Raw genomic sequence first — 24,659 nt, forward strand, 5'->3', positions numbered from 1 at the left:
CTCCTGAAAGAATGACCAGGATCAAGAAAACCATCAACAACAAATGATGGAGAGGCTGTGGGGAAAAAGAAACTCTCCTGCACTGTTGGTGGGAGTGTAGACTGGTGCATCCATGTGGAGATCAGTCTGGAGACTCCTCAAAAAGCTGGAATTGGAAGTCCCATTCTACCCAGCTATTCCACTTCTGGGCATATTCCCAGAAGAACTGAAAACATCATACCACAGTGATATATGTGCATCCATTTTTATAGCAGCATAGTTTGTAATATCCAGATCTTGGAAACAACCTAAGTGTCCATCAACTGAGGAATGGATAAGCAAGTTGTGGTATTTTTATACAATGGAGTACTAGTCAACTATAAAAAATGATCTCATTGAGATATTTATAAATAAATGGACGCAACTTGAGACCATACTCATAAGTGAAATAAATCAAACTCATATGTACAAATACCATATAGTCTCCCTAGTGTAAGAAATGGTAAGAGTGCATAAGAGTTTATGATGATCATGATTTCCCAATTATATTGCTTTGAAGCCTTATAATGTTTGCATTCATTAGTTGGAATGGTTTTACCCTGGTTTGTTTGATTTTATTATTTGTGATAGTAGGAACAGCTATTTTGAAGAAAACAAGACATTAGAATAACCAGTGCTGATTTAATATCATGTTACTCTGAAGTCCTACTATGCTTTTGTTATTCTGTTTCCATTGGTTCTATCATGTTATATCTTATTGGATATTATTATGTGTGATAGTATAAACAAATTTTCTATTGAAAATGAGATAATATAGTAGCTATTATTCGTTCTCTGTTATTTGGTTCTGAAAGCCCTGTAATGCTTTCATTGTCTTGAATGGTTTTATATTGTTTTGTTATGTTTGATACTATCATATATGAAGTTATGCTCAACTATTTCAAAGAAAGAGACATTATAGTAGTTACTGTTAATTATGGGTTGTCTTGTGTAAAATGCTGTGTTGCTTGCATTGTTCTGTTCTGATCTGCTTTGTTATGTCCTCTTTGGTCTTAATCTCTTTAAAATAAAAAAAAAAATTTTAACATTCAATATAATCCCAGTCAAAATTCAAGCAAATGTTTTGTTTTAGAAGCTGACAAGTTGACTCCAAAAATTAAGGACCTAAAACAGCCAAGAAAATTTCACAAAAAACAAAAACTTACTCTGATATTGAAACATCCCCAAGAGAGATGACTAAATAGAAATGAGCCCAGGAGTCTGTTTTTCCCCTCCGAACTTGGGTTTGAACCCAGGGCCTTATTAGTTTTTGTTTTGAGACAGGGTCTCTTAAGTCGCTAAATTACCTAGACCGGACTCCAACTTGCAATCCTCCTGCCTCGGTTTCCCAGAGTGACTGTGTTACAAGCATGTGCCACCACACCCAGCTGACACTATTTAAGTCCTTTCTTTTTCTAGAACCCACCTCTAATTGCCAATATCCAACACTCTCTCCAGGCTCTTTCTCCTTGGCATAGACTTCTTTATCAGTTTTAACCTTCTGCTATAATCACCTTCTCAGGGAAATGAAACAAATCCATTGCCTCTTCAAATCTAGTAAATGCTAGCTGCTTATGTAATTTCACTCAAAGGAAGTCTTGCAGGAAACTTTTTACAACCTTCTAAATGACGATTCAATTCCCACATCTTATTAAAAAGCAAATTTCAACTCTGAGAAGTGAAGAGATTTGCTAGCATATGGAAATAACATACCTAATTCTAACTACCAGGGAAACTACACCTAGAATCTAGGTAAGAAAAACTGTGAGTTGACAGGAAATTTTAATGTGCTGACTCCCCAAGAAAAATATTAACAATATTCAACATCTCTGGCATTTAGAGAAATACAAATCAAATTAAAACAATGCTGAGATTCCATGTTACTCTAAAAAGAATGGGTATCACTAAGTAATCAAATAAATCCCAGCAAGGCTGGAGTGGAGAGAATCCCCTCAGTGAGGCCCACAGGGATTGAATTCTATGCCTGGTGATCCACTCACACCAGGGAACTATCTCTTGAGACCTGCAGGGACCAGAAGTCTGTGCCCGGTGACCTGCAGTCATCTGGGAATCCACAGTGAGGCCTGTAGGAACTGGGAAGCTATGCCCAGTGACCTACCCACACCCAGGAGCCATAGGTATGGCTCATGGGGGCTGGGAAGCTGCACCCCACAACCCACCCACACTTGGGAACCATCTCTGAAGCCCATGGGGCCAAAAGTCTGAGCCCAGAAACCGGAAGCCATCAGCAACCCTCAGTGAGGCCCACTACCAGACAGGCTGCCAACACAGAAAGGAACTAGGACTTGACATCTGGCTGATTCAGAGGAACACAGGAAAATGCCAAAACAAAAGAACAAAATGCAATCTAAACTTCCAGCTCATCCAGATCAAGTACAGAAGACACAGATATAGATTAAATTGGAAATGACAAACTTGAAATTTCTGAAATGATAGTAACAGAAGTAAAGAAACAATTCCAGAAATCTATAAAGGAAATCAGATCAGAAATAATCTTTCAAGTAAAAACAGAAATGATAAATATAATGAAATAATTGGTGAGGATATCCAAAGGAAGCATAGATTAAAAAAAAATACAGGCACATAGGAAAATGATGGAAACCTTGAATGAACAATATAGGAAACAGAATACATAAAACAGATTCAAGAACATACCCAGAAAATCAAAAATTCCATTGAAAGCTGGCAAAATTGCATAAACGAAATTTAAGACAGACTCGCAGACCATGAAGACAGGATTGTGGCTAGTGATCATGAAAAGAAAGCGCTCTTAAAAACAACAAGGAACTAGGAAATAACCATTCAACAGCTGCAAGATGATTCAAAAAGAAATAATATAATACTGATAGGTGTCAATGAAAAAGGAGACAACCTAAATGACATAAAGACTATTTGCAGAACTAGTAGCAGAAAATTTCCTAAACATGAGCAAAGAATCTGACATACAGATAAGTAAGGTACACAGTCCTCCAATTAACCATAACCAAAATAAATCTACCCCTCAATATATAAAATCAAGATCCCAGAAATTCAGCATAAGAATAGAATATTAAAAGTTGCTAGAAAAAAGAAACAGATCACCTATAAGAGAAAGCCTATCAGAACCATGGCAGGCTTCTCCACACAAATCATCAAGTCAAGAGCACGGAGTGAAGTATTTCAAGTACTGAAAGAAAATGACTTCCAACCCAGATTAAGGTAAACTATCTTTCAAAATCAATGGAGAAGTAAGATATTTCCATGACAAAGAACAACTGAAGAACTTCATAACCACCCAACCAACCCTACAAAGAGTACTAAAAGACATTCTAGAAAGAGATAAAAATGACCATAATTCTAAGGATGACACCAGAAAGAAGCCAACAAGCAGGACAAGCAATTAAACAGAGGGGGAAATTAGGGAACCAACAGCAGAAAGATAACAGGACAATGATAAGCCAATACATATTGGTTATAATCACAACATAAATGGTTCATTTCACCAATTGAAAGAAACAGACTGGCAGAGTGGATCGAGAGACAAAATCCAACAATATACCAGAAACATATTTAACCCAAAAAAGGGAACCCCCAAAAAAGCAAGAGTAGCTATTCTGATTGCAGACAATGTGAACTTCAAACCAAGAATGATCAAAAAAGATAAACAAAGTCACTACATACTTGTTAGGCCAAAATTTCAAAACTTATCTCTTTCTGATAAAAATCATAAATATATATGCACCAAGTATGGGAGCATCCAACAAATATTAATAGGTATGAAAAATCAAGTAAGCGTAATACATTAACACCCCATGTCACAAAGAGACAGATCAACTAGACAAAAAAATCAGTGAAGAAATAACAGAACTGAATCAAACTTGAGAACAAACGGACTGAGTAGATATATACAGAATGTACCACCCAACAACATCAGAATACACATTCTTCTCAGCTGCACATGGGACGTTCTTTAAAATAGACCATATACTAGCCCATAAAACATGCTTACGTAAATGCAAAGCAATTGAAATTATATTATCAGACCACAGTGCATTGAAATTGGAAATTAAAGATAAAAGAAACTTCAAAAGCTCCATAAACACATGGAAATTAAATAGCACCCTACTGAACAACCAATGGGTCACAAAAGAAATTAAACAGTACACAACCAAATGAAAATGCAATACAACTTATTGGAACCTGTGGGACACAATGAAAGCAGTCCTCAGGGAAATTTATAGCAGTAAAGTCTCACATCAGGAAAACAGAACAAGCACAAATAAACAACCTAATGCTATACCTCAAACTTCTAGAAAAAAAAGACCAAGTCAAGCTTAAAACTCAAAGATGAGAGGAAATTATAAAGAGCAGACAGTAACACAATTGAGGCCAAGAAAATAATACAAAGAATTAATAAATTGAAAAGTTGGTTCTTTGAAAGCATAAATCAAATTGATAAACCCCTAGCCAACTTTATCAAAAAAAGGAAAGAAAAAACTCAAATTCATGCAATAAAGAATAAGAATAAGCTGGGCAAGGTGGCTCACACCTGCAATCCCAGCATTTGGGAGGCTGAGGCAGGAGGATCGTTGCGAGTTCAAGACCAGCCTGGGCTACAAAGTGAGCTCAAGGCCAGCCTGAACTGCATAGCGAGACCCTGTCTCAAAAAGACAAAAAAAAAAAGAAAGAAAGAAAGAAAGAAAGAAAGAAAAGGGTAAAATCACAAGAGATCCTGTGGAATTACAGATCATCAATACCTACTTTGAAAATCTTTACTGTCATTAGGTCAAACTTACAGAAGAAATGGACAGATTCCTAGAAACACATGAATTACGAAAGCTAGATCAAGAAGATATAAAACTTCTGAATAACCCAGTATCAGTTAATGAAATTGAAAATGTATTTAAAAACTTATCAACAAAAAAAGTCTAAGTCCTGATGGATTCACAGCTGAATTCTGTAAGAAATTTAGAGATGATTTAATACCAATACTCCTCAAACTCTTCAATGAAATTGAAAGGGAAGCAGTTCTCCCTAATTCATTCTGAAGGCAAATATTACCCTGATCCCTAAACCAGAGAAAGACTCAACCAAAAAGGAAAATTATAGGCTAATTTCTCTAATGAACATAGATGCAAAAATCCTCAATAAAATACTAGGATGCAGCAAATCATCAAAAACAGAATGCAGCAAATCATCAAGAAGATGATACACCACAACCAAGTGAGATTCATTCCAGGAACGTGGGCATGGTTCAACATACACAAATCAATAAACACAATATATCATAGTAACAGAGCAACATGATTATCTCAATAGATGCAGAAAAAGCTTTTCATAAAGTCCAACACTCATCATGGTAAAAACCCTACAGAAAATTGGAATACATAGTCTTTATCTTTATCTCAATCTGACAAAAGCCATCTATGACAAACCAACTGCCAGCACCATAATAAATGGTCAAAAACTGAAAGCTTTAACTCTAAAATCAAAAATAAGACAAAGCTGTCCACTATCACCACTCCTATTTAATATAGTTCTGGAAACACTAGCCAGAGCAGTCAGACAAGAGAGAGAAATAAAAGGAATAAGGAAAGAAAGGAAGAAAAATTTTACTCACAGATGACATGATATTCTACATAGAAGACCACAAAAGACTCTTACCAATAGACTTCTAGATTTAATAAGCAACTTCAGCAGTATAGCTAAGTACAAAGTCAATACTCAAATGTTAATAGCATTCCTGTGCACAAACAACAAGCTCACTGACAGAAAAATTAGGGAAACCATACCTTTCACAATAATATTTTTAAAAAGAAATACTTAGGAATCAATTTAACAAAGGAAATAAAAGATTTATACATTGAAAATTACAGTACTCTAAAAAAAGAAATTGAAAAGGAATTCAGAAAATGGAAAGTATCCCTTGCTCATGGATAGGAAGAACCAACATTATGAAAAAGGCCATACTCCCCAAACTGTTCAACAGATTTAATGTAATCTTGATCAAAATACCATTAGCATACCTCACAGATCTAGAGAAAACATATCTAAAGTTCATCTGGAACTAGAAGAGACCTAGAACAACAAAGGCAATTCTGGGCAACAACAGCAAGGCAAGAAGCATCTCAATCTCTGACTTGACATTGTACTGCAAAGCTAGTGATAAAATCAGCATGGCACTGGCAAAGAAACAGAGCTGAGGATCAGTGGAACAGATTAGAAGATGCACATACAACTACAAAGACAGCCACTTTATATTTGACAAAGGGGCTAAACATGTTCACTGGAAGAAAGATAGCCTCTTGAATAAATGGTGCTGGAAAAATTGTCATTCTGCATGCAGAAGACTGAATCTAGACCCATGTCTATCACCATGCACTAAAGTCAAAATGGATCAAATATCTAAATATTAAAACAGAAACACTAAATCTACTGGAAGACAAGGTAGGTAGAAATCTTGAAGACATAGGGGTAGGCAAAGAGTTCATGAACATAACACAAACCACAGGGGAAGTACTTCAAAGAATCAACAACTATGATCTCATCTTATTAAGAAGTTTTTGCATTTCAAAAGAAATCACCAGCAGAGTGAAAAGAAAACCCACAGAATGGGAAAGAATTTTAGCCAGCAACCCCTCAGGCAAAGCACTTATATCCAGAACATATAAAGAACTGAAAAACATCAAGCCCCCAAATTCAAAGACCCACTCCAAAAATGGGCATCAAAGATGAACATGTATTTCTCAGATAAAGATATACAAATGGCAAATAAATACATAAAAAATGTTCACCATCATTGGTCATTCAAGAAATGCAAATTAAAACAAGATTTCATCTCACTCCAGAAAGAATGGCTGCCATCAAGAAAACAACTGATAACAAATGTTGGCGAGGCTGCAGGTGCGGGGGGGACGGGGGACGGGACACTTCTCCACTGTTGGTGGGAGTATAGACTGGTAGAGCCGTTCTGGAAATCAGTATGGAGAGTCCTCAAAAACTAAGATTAGAAGTCCCATTCAATCCAGCTATTGCCTTCCTAGGTATTTTCTCAGAAAAACTGAAAAGGTCATGTCACAGTGATATGTGTGCACCCATGTTCATAGCAGCACAGTTTCTACTAGCTAAATCTTGGAAACAACCAAAACACTCATCAACTGCAGAATGGATGAAAAAGATGGTGTTTTTATACAATGGAATATTACTTGGCTATTAAAAAGGATGATCTTGAGGCTCTTACAGGTAAATGGAGGCAACCTGAGACCATACTCATAAGTGAAATAAGACTCACATTTGCAAATATCGAATGTCTCTCTATTGTAAAAAATAGATAATAATAATAATAAACTAAAAGAGTAATAAGATCGGGGGCTGGAGGTTTAGCTCAGCGGCATAAGCACCTGCCTTGCAAGCAGGCGGTCGTGAGTTCGATCTCCGGTACCAATAAAAATGAAAAAGACCAAAAAAAAAAAAAAAAAAAAGAGTAATAAGATCCAAAATGTACAACAGATTGTAATAATGAAAGGGAAAGAAAGTGCTCAAAAGGAAAGGACAACTTGTAGGTATACACACATAATTATATGTAGATTTAAGTGTACACGACAGATAACCATACTACTAATTCTGTTAGTTCATCAAAAAGAATACTTTGTGCTGTCATTTTTGATTGTCTGTTCATTTTTTTATGCTTAGTTTTTGCAACTTGAACAATGACTTCCAAAATAACAAAATGTAATATATTAACTACTATTGATTTCTTACTGGTTTTTTTTTAAATTCTGTATTATTTCTACCCTTTTTTGTTTTGCTTTTTAAATATAAAAACATGTAAAAAAAAAAAAGTATGGCTGCCATCAAGAAATCAACCAATAACACATGTTGGCGAGGCTGTGGGAAAAGAAGAGCACTCCAGACTGTGACAGTCACTCTGGAAATCAGTGTGGAGTCCTCGGAAAGGAAGGGTGGTAAGTTTGGAATGCTGCATGGACATACTCCAGTCCTCCAAAAGGTTTATAAAGTTGTAGTCCGTGTACTTAAAACATGGCAAGATTACTATTATCCACCTTCAGATGCACCTATGAAAAGTCTATTGACAGCTCCCTAAAGGGCAAAAACAGTACCCTCAATAATTTTGCATGTTTCATAGTGCTTAATTCAGTAACCTTGAAAAGTGTGCTTTGGCACAAAGGGACCAGACAGAGAGTGAAGTAAATTCTAACAAAAAAATAATCTAGCAATGTAACAAAACAATACGATTATAAATTCTGGACTCCTTAGGAAATTCAGAAAAGGCTTGTAAAATAAATTGGACCTTGGAGTTGGTCTTACATTATGGGTGACAGCAAATACACACAGATTTGGGAAGGAGGATTGCTATACAAAACAAAAATTAAGAAGCCATGAAAAGTAGAGGAAACAAGAGAAAACACACATGCTGAACTGGAGAACGGGGTTAATGCATGAAGACGCCAACTCAGGCCTGTACACACAATATGGAGCCAAAGGTGTACTTCTCTATGTTTGCAGTCAAATACTGACCTATAAACTAAACATAATTAGAAAAAAATGTACTCTAGAAAAAGGAAACATCAATAATAACAGAGGGGTAAATTTTACTCAAGTACCCAATTAAAAAGGGTCCTTAGCTGGGAGTTCAAGAGGCCTCTGTAGGTACGCGGGAAGTTCTGAGGTGCACTGTACCAGGGTGAGGGGTTCACTACTTTCTTCAGACGCTAGGTGAGGCTGAATGACCACAAACTGGTAGAGAACACACACACAAATAAAAATCAAGCCTTTCCCAGATTCGTTTGTCATAATTTAACAAAATATAACTTTAAATAAACTACACTACTATAAAAATGGTGTTACTTTTATTCCCAGTTACTTTTCCAAAGCTGAATATAATTTGTGGTATAGGTACAAAATTTGAAGATATAAAGGCTGATAAACGAGAGGAAAAAAGTTATTTGACAAACTCAACCTCATCACATTGTATATGGAATAGCACATCTCATACAACCAAAGTAACATTTAAGAAACAGTATATCCATTTAAAGTCAATATATTGAGTAAGATATTTCTCACACTCTACGCAGGTGGGTGACAAACCAAAGAAATAGTACAACATTGCCCTCTACTGGCTTTAACTTCTAAAGGTAAACCTAAAAGAAGTGATGCACCGCGAGTCCTTTTACTTTATTTAAGCTCTTTTAATAGGATTTAATCAAATGCTCTTTTCCCATAAATGTAAATTTAGCCCAGTATTAGCATAAGTTTGGAACATTCACTCTATAGTAGTTTTAGTGTGGTGTAAAAGTGTAGAGAAATCAATCATGAATATGAAACCACAACAAAACCCACTAAAATATTTGTCTTAAAACTACATGTAGGGAGCCATTCACGGACTGCAGTGGAAAAGAACAAGAAGTCACCAAGAAGCAAGCCGTCCCTGCACATCAGAGCCAGACGCGGGCCCCAGGGCACAGCTGGACTCCAGCCTTTTCCCACGGTCAGCGCTGTTCACAGACTAGTTCACAGACTAGGGGAAGAGAACACGGAGTCTCCAGGAAGCCTCCCGGCCAAGCAGTGCCATGTGCAGGCTGCCAGGAGCACAGCCTGACCCCGGCCCACCCACTCCATACCGCAAGTGACTGGCTGATCCAGAGAAACACCGGCCCGATGACAGGCAGGTACTGAGGTTTTTGCAACTGGCTGCTGTGGTGTTCGGTGTTTCACTGACCTGGCAGGTCTAGCTAGGCCAGTGGTCTGATCATCTGTTCAGACCATAACGGCACACATGTGGCATGTATGGGGCATCTCCTTCTGAAGGCGGTCACCACTGTTAATTCCCTATTACCTTGTTTTGAAGTCCTGTATTATTTTCATTGTTTTGTTGGGTTGGGTTTTAATTTGTTTCGTTTTGTTTGATTTTGTTATATCTCATGGCATGGACAGCTGTTTCAAAGATAGAAAGATATATTATGGTAGCCATTTTGGATTTACTATTGTCTTGTTTTGAAGTCTTTACTGCATTCATTGTTTTGTTTTTATTGGTTCTTTTCTATCCCATTTTGTTTGATTTTTTACTATATCTGAAGGTATTGGCAGCTATTTTGAAGAAGCATTATGGTAATCATTGTTGATTTTTTATTATTTTGAAGTCTTTATCACTTACACAGGTTTGTTTTGATTGGCTTTGTTTTTATTTTGCTGAGTTTTATTCTCTTTAAAATAAAAATTTAAAATAAAAACTGGGCCGAAGAGTTAGCTCAGTGGTGTAAGTGCCTGCCTGGCAAGGGTGAGGTCATGAGTTTGGTACCAACAAAGCAAAACAAAATAATAAAATACAAAACTGTATGCAGGGTGACGGGGATATAGTTCAGTGGCACAGCACCCACCTGGCAAGCACAAGGTCATGAGTTCAATCCCTGGTACCAAAAAAAAAAAAAAAACAAAACCCTATGTGTAGAATCTTGAAGCTGGAGAGGCTTAACATGCTCTTCTTCTGTGTATCTCTGCCCCTTAGCTTCCCAGCCTTGATGTTATAAAACTTAGCATCTCTGACAACAGTTTCATCCCGTTCCAGATAATTCCTCATACATGAAAATTACTCCCTCCCCTCTTCTATCTCATTAGTAGTCTAATGCTTCTTTCATAAGAAAGATTCTCAAGTACTTAACAAAGTCAAAGTCATCCCACTCAGTCTTTTACTCTCCAAATTAAATAACCCAAGTCCTTTCAGCAGTGGCTCCTGGAGACAAGTTTTAGATATTTATCCTTTCTACTCTAATAAATGCACCAAATCCTCTAACTGTGTATTCTTTATTGCTGTCCACAAATTTAGGGGTTTAAAACAAGAAATGGGCCTGACATGGTGACACACACCTGTAATTCCAGCACTCAGGAGGCTGAGGCAGGAGGACTGCCATGAGTTTGAGGCCAGTCTGGAATACTTAGTAAGACTGTCTCAAAAAATAAAAATAAAACAAGAAATGTATTTATAGCTTTTTAGGACTCCTGCCCAACACAGATCTCACTGAGCTAAAATCAGGTGTCAACAGAGCTGCATTTCTTTCTGACTGCTTTCGGAGTAAACCCATTTCACTACTTTCTCTGGCTTCAAGAGGCCACCTACACTCCTTAGTGCATGGCCTCCTTCCTCCAGCCTCAAAATGAGCACGTAATGTGTCTGTGATCATTCTTTATGTAATGACATTTTCCTCTAATTTTGACCTTAGCTAGAGGAGGCTGTGGTTTGTTCTGTTTTGTTTGAGGCAGGGCCTCACTGTGTAGTCCTGATCAGCCTGGAGTTCAGGATGCAGCCTGCCAGCCTTGCACTCATTACCCTATTGCCTCAGCTCCTGAGGCCTGGGATCTTGGGTATGCTACATCCATGTCAGAGAAACGATTTTTAATGTCTTTTAATTAGGTTTAAAAGCCATCTGAATAATCTAAAATGATCCCATTTTAGTCCTCAACCTTAATCGCAATTGCAGAACATCTTTTTATTTTTCATGTAAGGAAATATATTTTCAAATTGTGAGACTTAGAACAAGAACTGTGTCAAATGCCCTCCCATTTGTTCCTTCTAAAGTGGTAAGCTCCATCTGAACATGGCACTCTATGAATGGCCAGTACTACATAAAGACAGCTAAGCCAGGCATGTTGGTGCACTAATCTCAGCATTTGGGAGGCTACAGCAGGAGGATCACAGTGAGTTCAAAGCCAGCCTGCATTACCTACTAAGATCCCGTCTCCAAAACCAAACCAAACAAACAAACAACAAAAAGCCAAACAACCATTACCTTCCCTACTCCAAATACTATATGGTATGACTTAAATATGAAGTGTCCCCCAAAGACTCATGAACTAAGGCTTGATCCCTAACTCTGCAATATCCAGAGTCAAAGCTTTTGGAAGGCAAAATCACAGGACATCAGTGATGAGTTCATAGTTGAATGTGCTGTTAGGTGGTGGGTCCCGTTGCAGGAAGTAGGTCCGGGGGGTACAACCTGGAAAAGTTTATTCTTGTCCTCATTCCCTCCATCCCTCTCTGGTTCTTCCCCTCTGCTCCAGTTCTTTGTGGCTGCCATGAGATGAACAGCTTTCCTCCCCCCCTTCCATCGTAAGTCTGCCTTGGGGCCAGTGACTGAATCCTCTAAAACCATGAGCCAAAATAAACCTTTGTATATGTCATATATTCTGGTCACAATGGCAGAATTCTGGTTATATACTATTTCTACTACCTGGACAAAGATATAAAGGGGTTATCTACATCATCCCCCTAATTCTTACAGTATAGTTATATACTTGTCATTAATTATATACTAAAACCTCTCAGTCTTTTCTACTAACACAGATTCTAAACTAATTCTGCCTTGCCCTTTACTTGGAAGTTGTTGTTTTTTTAACTCAAGTAAAGATGTATGGTTACTCCTATTAAATTGCATATTTAGATTTTCTCCATACAAAATCTTTTGGGATCTTAATTCTAAACACTCTACCTATATGCTACACTGAACTATGTCATGTACACTTATAGTGTACACTGTATCATCACTAACAGAAATTATGAATGGGACAGAGTATTATCTTAGTTAGTTTTCTCATTGCTGAGACACAAATACCTGACACTCAAAGTTAAAGCAAGAAAGGTTTATTTATAGCTCACAGTTTGTAGAGGTTTCAGCCCATAATCAGCTGGCTCCAAGGCAAGGTGTCACGGCAGGCAGGCATCACAGAGGAGAAACAGTTCATGGTGGGCAGAGTAGCAAAACAAGCAAAAGGCTAGCACACGTCTATCTCTTCTATCTTACCAGTCTACTTAGGGCAAGTAGCATTCACAGCCTTAATCCTGGGGCCCTTGAGTCTAGCTTTGCACCATGAATCTATCTCAGCATCGTATACTCTAGATCCAGCCACCTGTGACTGCATGAGGCTTTGGAGGGACATCTAACACAAGCATCACAAGTACGAAGAGGCCTGCGCCACATAAGAAAGCTCCCTGAAGTTCAGTGACTCCTGAGTTTTACTATGTACGTGAATCCTTAAGGAACTTCTACCTCTGACTTACAAAGATGATAATTTGGAAGGTTTGAGACAAGGTCCAGTAATTTGTTTTGAATATCTTTCCTCAAATAAGTCTCACAAGGCTGATCTTCAGACTACATTTGCAAAAACACTGTCCACTTTGGTACTAGTTACCAGTCTGCTCCTTTGGGGTATGGTTAGTTGGGTATAATCCAACCATCTTCAGGTCCTGCCATGTTTCCTGACACTTTCAAGAAGTTATCATGGGAAAAAACTTTGGCCAAATGACTGGCTGAAATTTCAGGATACTAGTGCTACTATATTACTCTGTTCTGCCAGCCTATAAAAGGAAGAAACAATACAGACATTACTTACTCTGAGTGAATCTGTTCTATGTTGACAACCAATCTTTCCTTAGGCTCAATACCCAAAACTCACTCCTTCCTGATCTAGAATCCTGCCAGGATCTCAGGGTCAAGCTCACCAGTTGGTAACTAACAGGAACAACTTTGTTCATCTATGGACAACTAGAACTGCTCTTATCTGTCTCTAGCCATCTAGAAAATATGTTATCTTTTACAAGTGCTGAACAACTATGGACAGCTGCAAGTTCCTTCTGAATCTATCTTGGAATAGAATTCACTCAGGCCTCGACAACCTGAATCGATCTTAAAAAGGTGTCCACGTGGGCTTTCATTCTACCTTTTGCAGTATGAAGATCAATTTTCCTTGACAGAAAAAACAGAAATAAAGTAGGTGTTTTTAGAGTCCTGCTTTCTCTGCATCACCTATCAGCAATACACCATCAGTTTCAAATAACAAATGCACCTCCTTTTTCATCTTTTCCCTGTACCAAATATAATTTAAGTCCCCCAGACCTTCCTTAGCAATGACTGCAAGCTTCTATTCACTCCTGCTTTATGTTTCCAGTTCCTATTCATTTGTATTCCTACATTACCATTTATTTGACTTCGATTTCTTTGTTTTTTTCAAAACTGATCTTAAGTTTACAAAAAACTTAACTTGGATTTGGGTGATACTTAAACAGGGGTTAATTGGGCTAGCTGTACTATTTTAATATGTTTTTCATAAAAAAGCAGGTAAACAATATTAATAGAAATATTTATGTAAACACACAGAGAGCACAGATCTCTCATTTCTTTTTTATTCGATGTGGTTTCTTTTTTTGGTGGGATAATCTGGTTTGTACTGAAGTCTTAATTATATATTCTCTAAACTTCCTAATCCTTGTAATTCATCTTTTAGCTCAGATTCCTCTGCAATTTGTCTTTGACTGTATTTTGTTAGGACTGTTTGAAATTTGCCTCTCAAAAGTCTACAATAAAAAAATAATAAAAAATAAAAAGGTGTACAATATACTGTAATTCTCCTGTTTTCCTTCCTTTCGGGAATACAAATTTTAAAAAGTTACTAATTCTCCTTTAAAGGAGTGGTTCTCAAGTGTAGGGCTTATACCAGCAGCACCAGAAGCACCTATGAGCTTGTCACAAATGCAAATTCCTGGACCCCTCCTGCCCTACTGTATTAGAATCTGTGAGAAGATTCCTGGGAAATTCTCCAAGTGAATCTTACACATGTTGAGGTTTGCGAACAACTACTCTATGAGAAATAACCATTCCACCCAAAAAGGTGTCAGACAGTGTACTCTCAGCCAAATACAATTTCCATTAAGTGCCTAGAACCCGGCAGTGCCTCATACTATGAATCCACTAAGTTCTATGATTGTCTTACGTGTCTGACTACCTCCTCAATCCCTTCATCTCGGGCCAGGTAACAAACAGCTTGGTTCTACTCCTCTATTCTTATTTCTTTCTTTTAGTCTCCTTTTGATTATGTTTACCCTCCTTCTATTCTCAGGATCTCAATTTTCTATGTAGTTATCTTTCCTTTTAACAAATCTGAGTGTTTTTGTCTTTACTTTGAAACAGGGCCTTACTATGCAGTCCAGGCTGGCCTTGAACTCACAGAAATCCTCCTACCTCAGCCTCTGGAGTGCAGGGGTTACAGGTGTGTGCCACCACGCCTGGCTCTGAGCTTTCATTTTAAAAATGACTTATCCTTCTGTCTTAGTTACTTTTCTCATTGCTGACACAAAATACTCAATACCCAAACTTAAAGGAAGAAAGGTTTATTTAACTCCGAGTTTGTAAAGGTTTCAGTCCGTAACTGGCTGGTTCCGTGGCAGCATGGCACATGGAAGAAGGGCAACAGTTCATGGCAGCAGAAGACAACAAAAACAAGAGAGCAAGACAAGTCTCTTTCTTACATTGCGTACCACAATTGGGGTGATCCCAATTCAGTTAGTGGACTGCTCCCGCAATCACCCACCCTTAATCCCAGCACTGCACCACAAATCAATCACATGCTCTAGATTAAGTCACCTCTAAAAAACAAATCCTATGACCACATGAGACTTAGGGGGCACATCTAGACACAAACCATAACACCTTCCATTGCTTGGTTTGAGTGGTAAGCCCAAGTCCAGAAAATCACATTATAGTCATGAGATATTTACTTTTCCCCCTATAATCTCAACTTTATTGTTCATATTTAGTATGTCATTATAGACTTTGGAAAACAAACATCATGTTCAGTTACTTATTTTGTCTTTTTTAATGCCTGGACACCACCTTTATTTATTCTGCTTACCCTGCCTTACTTTTTGTCTAACAGTGTTTCATCAGTTAATATGCTTCCTTTAGTAGCATTCAGTTTAAAGCCACAACAACTAGTCCCTAAGAAAATACATTCAGGAGACATACTCCATCCCTTCTCCACACTCTCCCAAACTCAGGGGAAAATGGTGATACTTACACCAACACCAGACTTCCTTCCTAAACTTTTCAATTAATGTTTTTATAATGATGATAAATAAAAACTCTGACTTTTTACCAGAAGTAAATTGGTAGGGCCAAGAATAAAGCTGAGTTCATACAAATGTTATAGTTTGATTGGGGGGAGGGTTATACTGAGAATCCACCCAAGGCCTTGCACATGTTAGGCAAGCACTTTACCTCTGAGCTACATGGCTAGCCCTATAGCTTGATTTTTTTTTCTGGGTGGAGGAATTACCAGGAATCGAGCTTAGGACCTCACACTTGCCATGATGGTGCTGAGCCACTGAGCTATACTCCCAGCCCCTATAGCTTGATTTTTAAAAAATACTTTATCAAGGCTACTCCTTTCCTTAATTCTTTTGTAAGAAGAAATATAATACCAGCATATTGATAAAATATTTCTTTCTGGTCAACATATTTGTGTGATCATAATTTCTTGCTTAAAAGTAGAGAAAAATAATCGAAATTAACTATATTCCGCTCTGAATTCTGTGATAAATGACATCAACCAATTCCATGTATATTGGTATGTTTATTCTATACGCAGACAAATTCTAAGTTAAAAATAATTTACAAGATTTAAGTTGAAAGCCATACTGCACAACACAGCACTAAACAAGTCACAGAATTTATATTCTGAATACAAGAATATAACAAAAGAAAAACAGAGTGAACTTTAAACTTCTTGAGTAACTATTAAGTTTAATATAAAAATAATCGAATTTTTTGAGACAGGGTCTCACCACGTAGTTTGGGCTGGCCTTGAACTCACAACAACCCTCCTGCCTCAGCCTCTTGAGTGCTAGGATTATAGGCATGCACCACCATATGTGGTCTGAACAATTCTTCTTCTTAAATGAACATATAAAAATGCTACCCAGTAATAGAAATAAAACACAACACATTAACCCATGGAAATTCTCCAGTAAATAAAAGTCATGTATTTATGCTAAAACAGTTTACTGGTTAGAACACTTATAAAAAGAAAATAGAGACAAAAAAAAAATCAAAGTGGGGCTGGGGATTTAGTTCAGCGGCATAAGCGCCTGCCTTGCAAACAGGCAGTCGTGAGTTCGATCCCCGGTACCAATAAAAAGGAAAAAGACCAAAAAAAAAAAAAAAAAAAAAAAAAAAATCAAAGAAAATAGAATTTAAGCATAATAATTTTAATTTTAAAAACAGCATCTTGGGACCAGGGATATAGCTCAGTGGCACAGTACCTGCCTGGCAAGCTCAAGGTCCTGAGATCAATTCCCAGTGCCAAAAAACAAAAATAAAAATAAAACCAGCATCTTGTACTTCTGATAAGAAATATAAGTATGTCAGTGTTCAATAAATATTAAATTAACATTGCTAACATGTGACAAAAAAATTAAGGTAAAAATGCAAATTTTGAAAGGAAAGGTTTGCTGGTATATATAAGATATATAAGATATAGATAAGATATAAAGTAACTTTCATGAGTCACTTAACTTTCGAAAGTCCATTTCTAGTCACCAAAATTGAACCTAAAGATGAACTGTCAGTGTGAAATCTTTGATGACTGACTCAAAAATGACTCATGTTTATAAACTCCGGAGTATTATCATCAATCCCTTTACTTTTCCATTTACCTCGTCATGAACAGAGATGTCAAATTCTTTCCCTCTTGTGTTCACTTCCTTGTTCTCTATCATTCCATCTAGCCTCAGTAAGTTTTAAAGTAAGTCTCTAGCCTATTTGTGGCTAATAAACATACTTACTCAAAGAAAATGATGGAACAAAATACACTACTCTAGTGATCCTTTGGGATTCTTAGAGGAAAGATACCTTATAAATGTAAATGGCTACGCCTAGAATTCATGGATACAAATCAAAATTATAGAATTTTTATATTTCATTTTACAGTATTAACAAACGCAGTTTTATGCTTTTTTCACTTAACAACCAAAAACAGTTAAACATGAGGCTATTTATCTTCCTTTATCATTAACTATAAGAAAAGCTGCTTTTTATATTTTACTCCAGAGAATAAGATAGTTCTCCATAACTGAAATGACCCTATCTTAAGACTACTATAAAAACGTTTATATCTGCCCTAAAAGATCTCTGGAGTTCTGGCCAAATCTCTCTCTCTCTGACTATCATGCCTCACCCAGAGTGAACACTAAGTAGAGACGTCTGCTACTGAATGTGCATCTTTTTTTTTTTTTTTTTTTTTTTTGTATTTTTCTTTTTACCGGTACCGGGGATCGAACTGATGACTGTCTGCTTGAAAAGGCAGGCCCTTATGCCGCTGAGCTAAATCCCCAGCCCCTGAATGTGCATCTTTTAAAAATATGATATAATGGCTGGGGATTTAGCTCAGCGGCATAAGCGCCTGCCTTGCAAGCAGGCAGTCGTGAGTTCGATCCCCGGTACCGATAAAAAGGAAAAAGACAAAAAAAAATACGATATAAGGGAACCCAGAATTTAGCTCCATGGCTCAAGTGCTTGCCCAGTAAGCACAAGGTCATGAGTTTGATCCTTGGTACAAAAAAAAATACGTGTGTGTGTGTGTGTGTGTGTGTCTGTATGGATGATATAGGGGCTGGAGTCATAAGCAAGTGCTTAACATTTGGAAAGCCTTGAGTCTGCTTGGGAGGCTGAGGCAAGAAGATCACTGTGAGTTCAAGGCCAGCTTGGTTTACACAATGTTAAAAGGCCTGCCTGACCTATATAGCAAGACTTTGTCTCAAAAACAAAAGCAAACCAAAAAGGCAGGGGTGGGGAACCAGTGAAAAGCCCTGGGTTTGATGCCAAGCACCAAAAGAAGAAAAAAAAGGTAGTTCTGGAATGAATAAACTGAATTAGGAACCCTTTTTTCATCCATTCATTTAACAAACATTTGGTAACCAGTTATAAATTGCCTCAATCATTCAATAAATACACAAAACATAAAAAAAAAACTTAATAGGATTTCTATATGCCCATGTTTTGGGAAATTCCCAGTGTGCGTTTCACGTATGATTTGATATGTGCAAATGATCTTACCTCTCTTACAGACAGCTGTGGTGGGAAGGAGACTGAAAACACCAAGTTGGTGAATTCAAACCCAGAGGTCTCAACCTTTTGGCATACCTACAAAAAAAACTATAGTTACATAAATCCCCACAAGTTGCTCTAAGTATTATTCTCATCTTCACATAAATTTCTGATACGGAAGATAATGTTACAAAACTTCCAAACTCTTTCCCTTGAGGGCTGAGAATTGTAGAGTACTTGCTAGCAGACCCACAAAGCAGAACAACATGAACCAAAGCAAAGCAGGGCAAAAGCCTCTCCTAGCCGTTTTGTATTTGCTCACTACGACCCAAAAGACTAATATCATCAGGTACGAAAACAGCCAACACTGACACCTGCAAAATAATCTGAGTGTCAGAATGGTTTTCTATTAAATCATTTCATAACTTCTAAAATGTTTTCCAGTAAAAGGAAATCAAATAAAGGACTCTTGGCTGCAGGAAACCAAAGGCAATTCTACATCCAGACATTTACTTTTTATAAAGCTGTAACACTTATCTTTTCAAGGTAATCACAAGAAGGACTTTTAACTCTAGTGATGCTAAAGACAAGAGGAAAACCAGGCATGGTGGCACATGCCTGTAATCCCAGCACTAGGCAGGCTGAGGCAGGAGGATCACTGCAAATTCGAGACCAGCCTGGGCTACAAAGTGAGCCCAAAGCCATCCTGAACTGCATAGTGAGACCCTGTCTCAAAAAGACAAAAAAGAAAAAACAAACTGCTACATTTTTCTTCACTCATGACTGAAATATGTGGAAACAATTCATTAATTTTCAGATACGCTGTCACAAAGGAATTTCAAAGTAGCAGGCTTTTTTTAATTAAGAAAATTTTATTGATTTATTGATATGAAACAAGTTGAAATAAGTGGCAATGTTCCTTTTCATGTAAGAATTCTAAACATTAAAATTTAAACTCTCTATATAATTATACTTGTAAGAAGAAATTGTTTATTTACCTTTTTAATGAACTCCTTCTCACAGAACTCTTGAAGAATTCCTAGACAAACATTGCATACAGTGAAATTTGAGTTCTTGGAACCAATGCTTCCGTCTTCTGTTTCCGAGCTTCTGCCCTCCCCATTTTGACTCAGATTATCAATCCCATCTTCCAATTCTTGTAGCCTAATTTTCTTGGGAGGTAGGTTTGGAACTTCCAAAATTAATTCATCTTTTTCAGTTTCCAAAAATTTCTGTAGATCATGGAGCAACTCCTGAAAATTAACAAAATAAAAAGCAATAACCCTTGCAAAATGTCCTTAAGGGGTTCTAGATAAAATGAAGCAAGAAAAGAGTGAAAATTCTAACCCATCGGAGCCTTGTACAGTACTAACTTACATCAGTTCTGAAAGAATCAGTTTCTTTTCTTGGCCAGCATTTGCTTTCTAGGGAATTTAAGAGACTTATTAACTAATTCCAATTATATATGTGTGACTATTTCCTCAAAAAACTTCCATATATTATTGATGCTGAAATCCTCAATGTTAGGCAGAAATGCCCCATTAACAAATTGCTTGTTAATTTGAGTAAAACAAACTTTCATTCTAATTAATGTATTAAAATACAAACTGGGCTGAGGACGCAGCTCAGTGGTAGAACTTGGCAAGCAGGAAGCCCTGGTTTCAAGCATTAGCTCTGCAAAAAAAATAAATAAAAGTAAAACTGAATTTTCATACTCGCTAAATTAACAACCTCCCAATCACTAATACCGCACAAATATTTGCTTAACATGAAATTTCATTATTTAGACAAAGAATATAAATCTGTTAAGTAAAAACCATTTTGAAACTATTATGCAAAGTACACAGATACTGGCAATGCTGAAATTTGGCACCAAAATTACAAACGATTTATATGCATTAATTAAAAGAAGCCCTCTACAATATTCTGGTTTGTGTAATTTCTGTCATTCCTTGTATAAGAACTTAAAAGCTGGCATTATTCTAAAAATATTCTACTCATCTAAATAGAGGACTTTTCTTCTTTCTTCTAAATTAGACTAGTTTTATTACTCAGTTATTGAATATCTTTTTGAAATTCATTATACTGACTCAAAAGGGAAAAGAACCCTTCAAACAAATTTAATTCATTTTATTGAGACATTAGCTGTATTTAACAGAAGTATATATCCATACACATACAGGTAATTATGAACCACACAAATGTTATTACATACTTCCTGTCAGTATAACATAGCGTATATATATCCACATGTACATATTTAGTAATATGAATGGCACAGATCAAAATTTAAGAACATTTAAAGTCTTCAAATATTTTTAATATCCTTATTTACATAAACTGTTACAAATTATAGTTGGTAACTTTCTATTCAAGACACATTTGGAATTTTACAGCATAAGTATAGACTAATAGACTATAATATGTCTTTAAAAATAGATTGGGCATTGTGGCACACACTTCTGATCCTAGCACCCAGGAAACTGAGGCAGCAGGATTGCTGTGAGCTCAACTTCAGCCTGGGCTACTGAGCATGACTCTGTCTCAAAAAAACTAAAACTGTATAAGGTGCCAGGCATGCTGACACACACTTCTAACTGCAGCACTCAAGAGGGTAAGGTAAGAGTTTGAGGCCAGCTTGGGCTACGTAGTAAGACAGTGTCTCAAAAACAAAATGTACAAGGAAAGTTACACAAACCAGTCATACTACTTCATCCTTCACAGTCACATTGTGTGTGGTGAATATACACATATATTAACCATCATCACATTTGTATCACTGTCAATTTTCTAAGTATTGTCACATACTTTATTAGATACTCCTTTAAAATCATGTGAGATAGATGCTAACCCATTTCCATTTACAGAAGAGTAAAATGAAGCTGGAAAGTGGTGCAATTGGGATTCAAATTCATGTCTCCTAGGCCCAAATTCCAGACATTAGATTCAGACACACTATTCAAATTCCGGCTTGCTCACTTAATAGCCGTGTAACTGGGCAAGTTACTTCCCTCTCTGTGTCTCAGTTTCTTCATCTGAAAATAGAGACAATCATAGTGTGGTAGGTATTATGAAGATTATTATGAAGGTTATTATGAAGATTTATTATGTTATTATGAAGATTTATTATGAAGGTTATTATGAAGATTTTTTTTTTTGGTTTTTTTGAGTCAAAGTCTCACCATAGGCTGCCCTTGAACTTGCTTATGTATCCCTCACTGGCCTCGAACTCACAGTGATCCTCCTGCCTCAGTCTCCCAAGTGCTGCGCCACTACAACAAGCAATTATGAGGATTATATGAAAGCTTGACATATAGTAATGGTAAATTTATTACTATTTCCAAATAATAGAAATTAATCATATGGGGAACATGATAGCTATTGCTATCTCCTGGGAAATTTTTAAAATAAGAAACAGAGTATGTGTATAAATGCACATATTTATATACACATATATATGTATACATAGTTTTTCCTCTGAAAAGAATATCACTATTGAATCAAACATTTCACATGTGTTCTATATTTTATGTGAAAGGATTCTATGACAAAACTCTCTGTATATTACCATAATGTCAAAGATCTCTACTAACTTACGCTGTCACTAACAGCAGTAACAATGACAAGATGATGAGAATTTACTTCTACAAGGTTCCAAATCCAGTCATGGGCCACATGTTTCCATCAACAGTGGACTGCATATATGAATAGTGGCCCCTTAAGATTCTATCATCTAGTGACAGAATAGCCATCTTAGTTTAAGTACATGCTATGATGTTCATACAATCACAAAGTCACCTAAGGATACAGAAAATATTTCCTTCATAAAGTCATGTGTGACTCTACCTATGTATAAACACAAATGGTTGTCTAGAGATACATCTCAATGGTAGAAAATTTGTCTAGCATATGTGAGGCCCTGAATTCAAACCCTGTCACTGAAAACATAAAAATAAGTACAGGTGGTAATACAGGGCAAGAAAAGGCCAACCAAACCCACAATGCTGCCACTTAATAGACGATATCAAGACTATCACCCTCTCCTATTATACCTTAGTACTAGCTGGTAAAAATCCATATTTTGTGATACTGTGTTTAGATACTTTTAAGAAAGGTCTACATGAACATTAAATGTACCAGGAAATCCCACCACAAAGATCCCTCTACACTAAATGATAGACATAGTCATTTCAGAAGCAACTTACATTCCTGAGATTAGTATTTAAGGTAATGGCAATTTCACAATCATCATTATAGGTAATTATTTCATTATACATTTTTACTTAATCAAAAGTTTTGGATACTTGCCTTTGAAGTTACACATACTTATGTTAAAATACAGAAAACCACTTTTAATTTTAAAAAATGAAAATACCTTGTAGGGAAGTCTGTAAGGTGCATGAAAATCCACACCACAGAATCTCAAGATACACCTTGGGCAGGTACCAGTATTGAGCAACACTTGGGCCACATACTTGTTTTCTTCACTCAGTGGAAACATATTGAGTATGATAACTGGAAAAGAGGAAAAACTAATGAGCAGCTTCCTAGGTTTACTGTCACAAACATCCTTAGGGATGTTATCATCCTTAGGGATTAAAGTCTAGTGTGCGTGTGCATATGCTTTTGTGTGTGTGCTCACTACTGGCGATTGAACCCAGGACCTTCAGACTCAGCTACATCCCCAGACCTTTTTAAATTTTGAGACATGGTCTTGCTACATCACTACACTGTCCAGGATGGGCTCGAACTTACAATCCTTTTCAGCCTCATCTTCCCAGAGTGCTAAGATTACAGGTATGTGCCACCATACCTGGCTTCATGCCTTTTTCTTTATGTGCCTGTTCTAAAATAAAAATCTGGGGCCAAGGATTTAGCTCAGTGGTATAATCCCCTGCCTGGCAAGCGTGAGGTCATGAGTTCGATCCCTGGTACAAAAAAAAAAAAAAAATAGGAATCTGAAGGAACTTTATGGGTCAATTGTAGCTGTATTCCCAGCTACTCAAGGGGGTGAGGGAAAAGGATCATTTGAACCCATAAGTTCCAGGCCATCCTGGGCAGCAGAAGGAGATCTCATCTCAAAAAACAGATGGATCATTAGAGGCCTGTACAATGCAATTGATCAAAAAAAGAATGGTTGCTTCTTAAGAGACATGAAAATAAGAGTGAAATCTTGTGTTTAATTTTGTACCATTCAATATTGTTTGAGTACAGAATAGTTAATTCATTACATTTTTCCTGTTAGAAATTAAAAATGAGGGTCAGGGATATAGTTCAGCAGCACAGCACATGCCTGGCAAGCACAAGGTTCTGAGTTCAATTCCTAGTACCGTTCTCCAAAAAGTTTTAATTAAATTTAATTTAAAATTAAATTAAAATGAGTTTGCTGGGGAAAAAAAACTTTTGCTAAGTGCTTGGAATATAGCTCAGTGGCACAAATGCCTGCCTGGCAAGTCTGAGGTCACGAGTTTAATCCCTGGTACCAAAAAAAAAAAAAAATCTTTGCTAGAAAAGATCAGTCTGCATTACATAATATGTGGCCAGTCTTAATGATAGTTTAGTAGTCAGATATTTAAAATAGTCCAAAACATGGGTCAAAAACATGAACTTTGACACTATAGTTAAAAAGTAACTGTTAGGGGCTGGGGATTTAGCTCAGCAGGCATAAGCGCCTGCTTCGAGAGCAGGCAGTTGTGAGTTCGATCCCTGGTACCGATAAAAAGGAAAAAGATTTAAAAAAAAAAAAAGTAA

The 24,659-nt window shown here is 36.8% G+C and overlaps 1 protein-coding gene across 3 annotated transcripts in view; it reads right to left on the reverse strand.

The window, feature by feature from the left end:
* Window positions 1-24,659, reverse strand: part of Pus10 (pseudouridine synthase 10) — an 83,215-nt gene that overhangs the window by 52,833 nt on the left and 5,723 nt on the right. For all 3 annotated transcript variants that reach the window (XM_063229466.1, XM_063229465.1, XM_063229464.1), the window contains exons 2-4: window positions 23,284-23,423; window positions 19,907-20,161; window positions 18,918-19,004 (exon numbers count right to left, since the gene is read on the reverse strand). In XM_063229466.1, coding sequence (XP_063085536.1) covers window positions 18,918-19,004; window positions 19,907-20,161; window positions 23,284-23,409 — 468 coding nt within the window. In that variant the 5' untranslated portion in view covers window positions 23,410-23,423. The remainder of the gene's footprint in view (window positions 1-18,917; window positions 19,005-19,906; window positions 20,162-23,283; window positions 23,424-24,659) is intronic.

The sequence above is a fragment of the Cavia porcellus genome, unplaced genomic scaffold (assembly GCF_034190915.1).
Source record: "Cavia porcellus strain 051 isolate PalLab524CR breed Dunkin Hartley unplaced genomic scaffold, mCavPor4.1 scaffold_18, whole genome shotgun sequence".
NCBI classification, from domain to species: domain Eukaryota; kingdom Metazoa; phylum Chordata; class Mammalia; order Rodentia; family Caviidae; genus Cavia; species Cavia porcellus.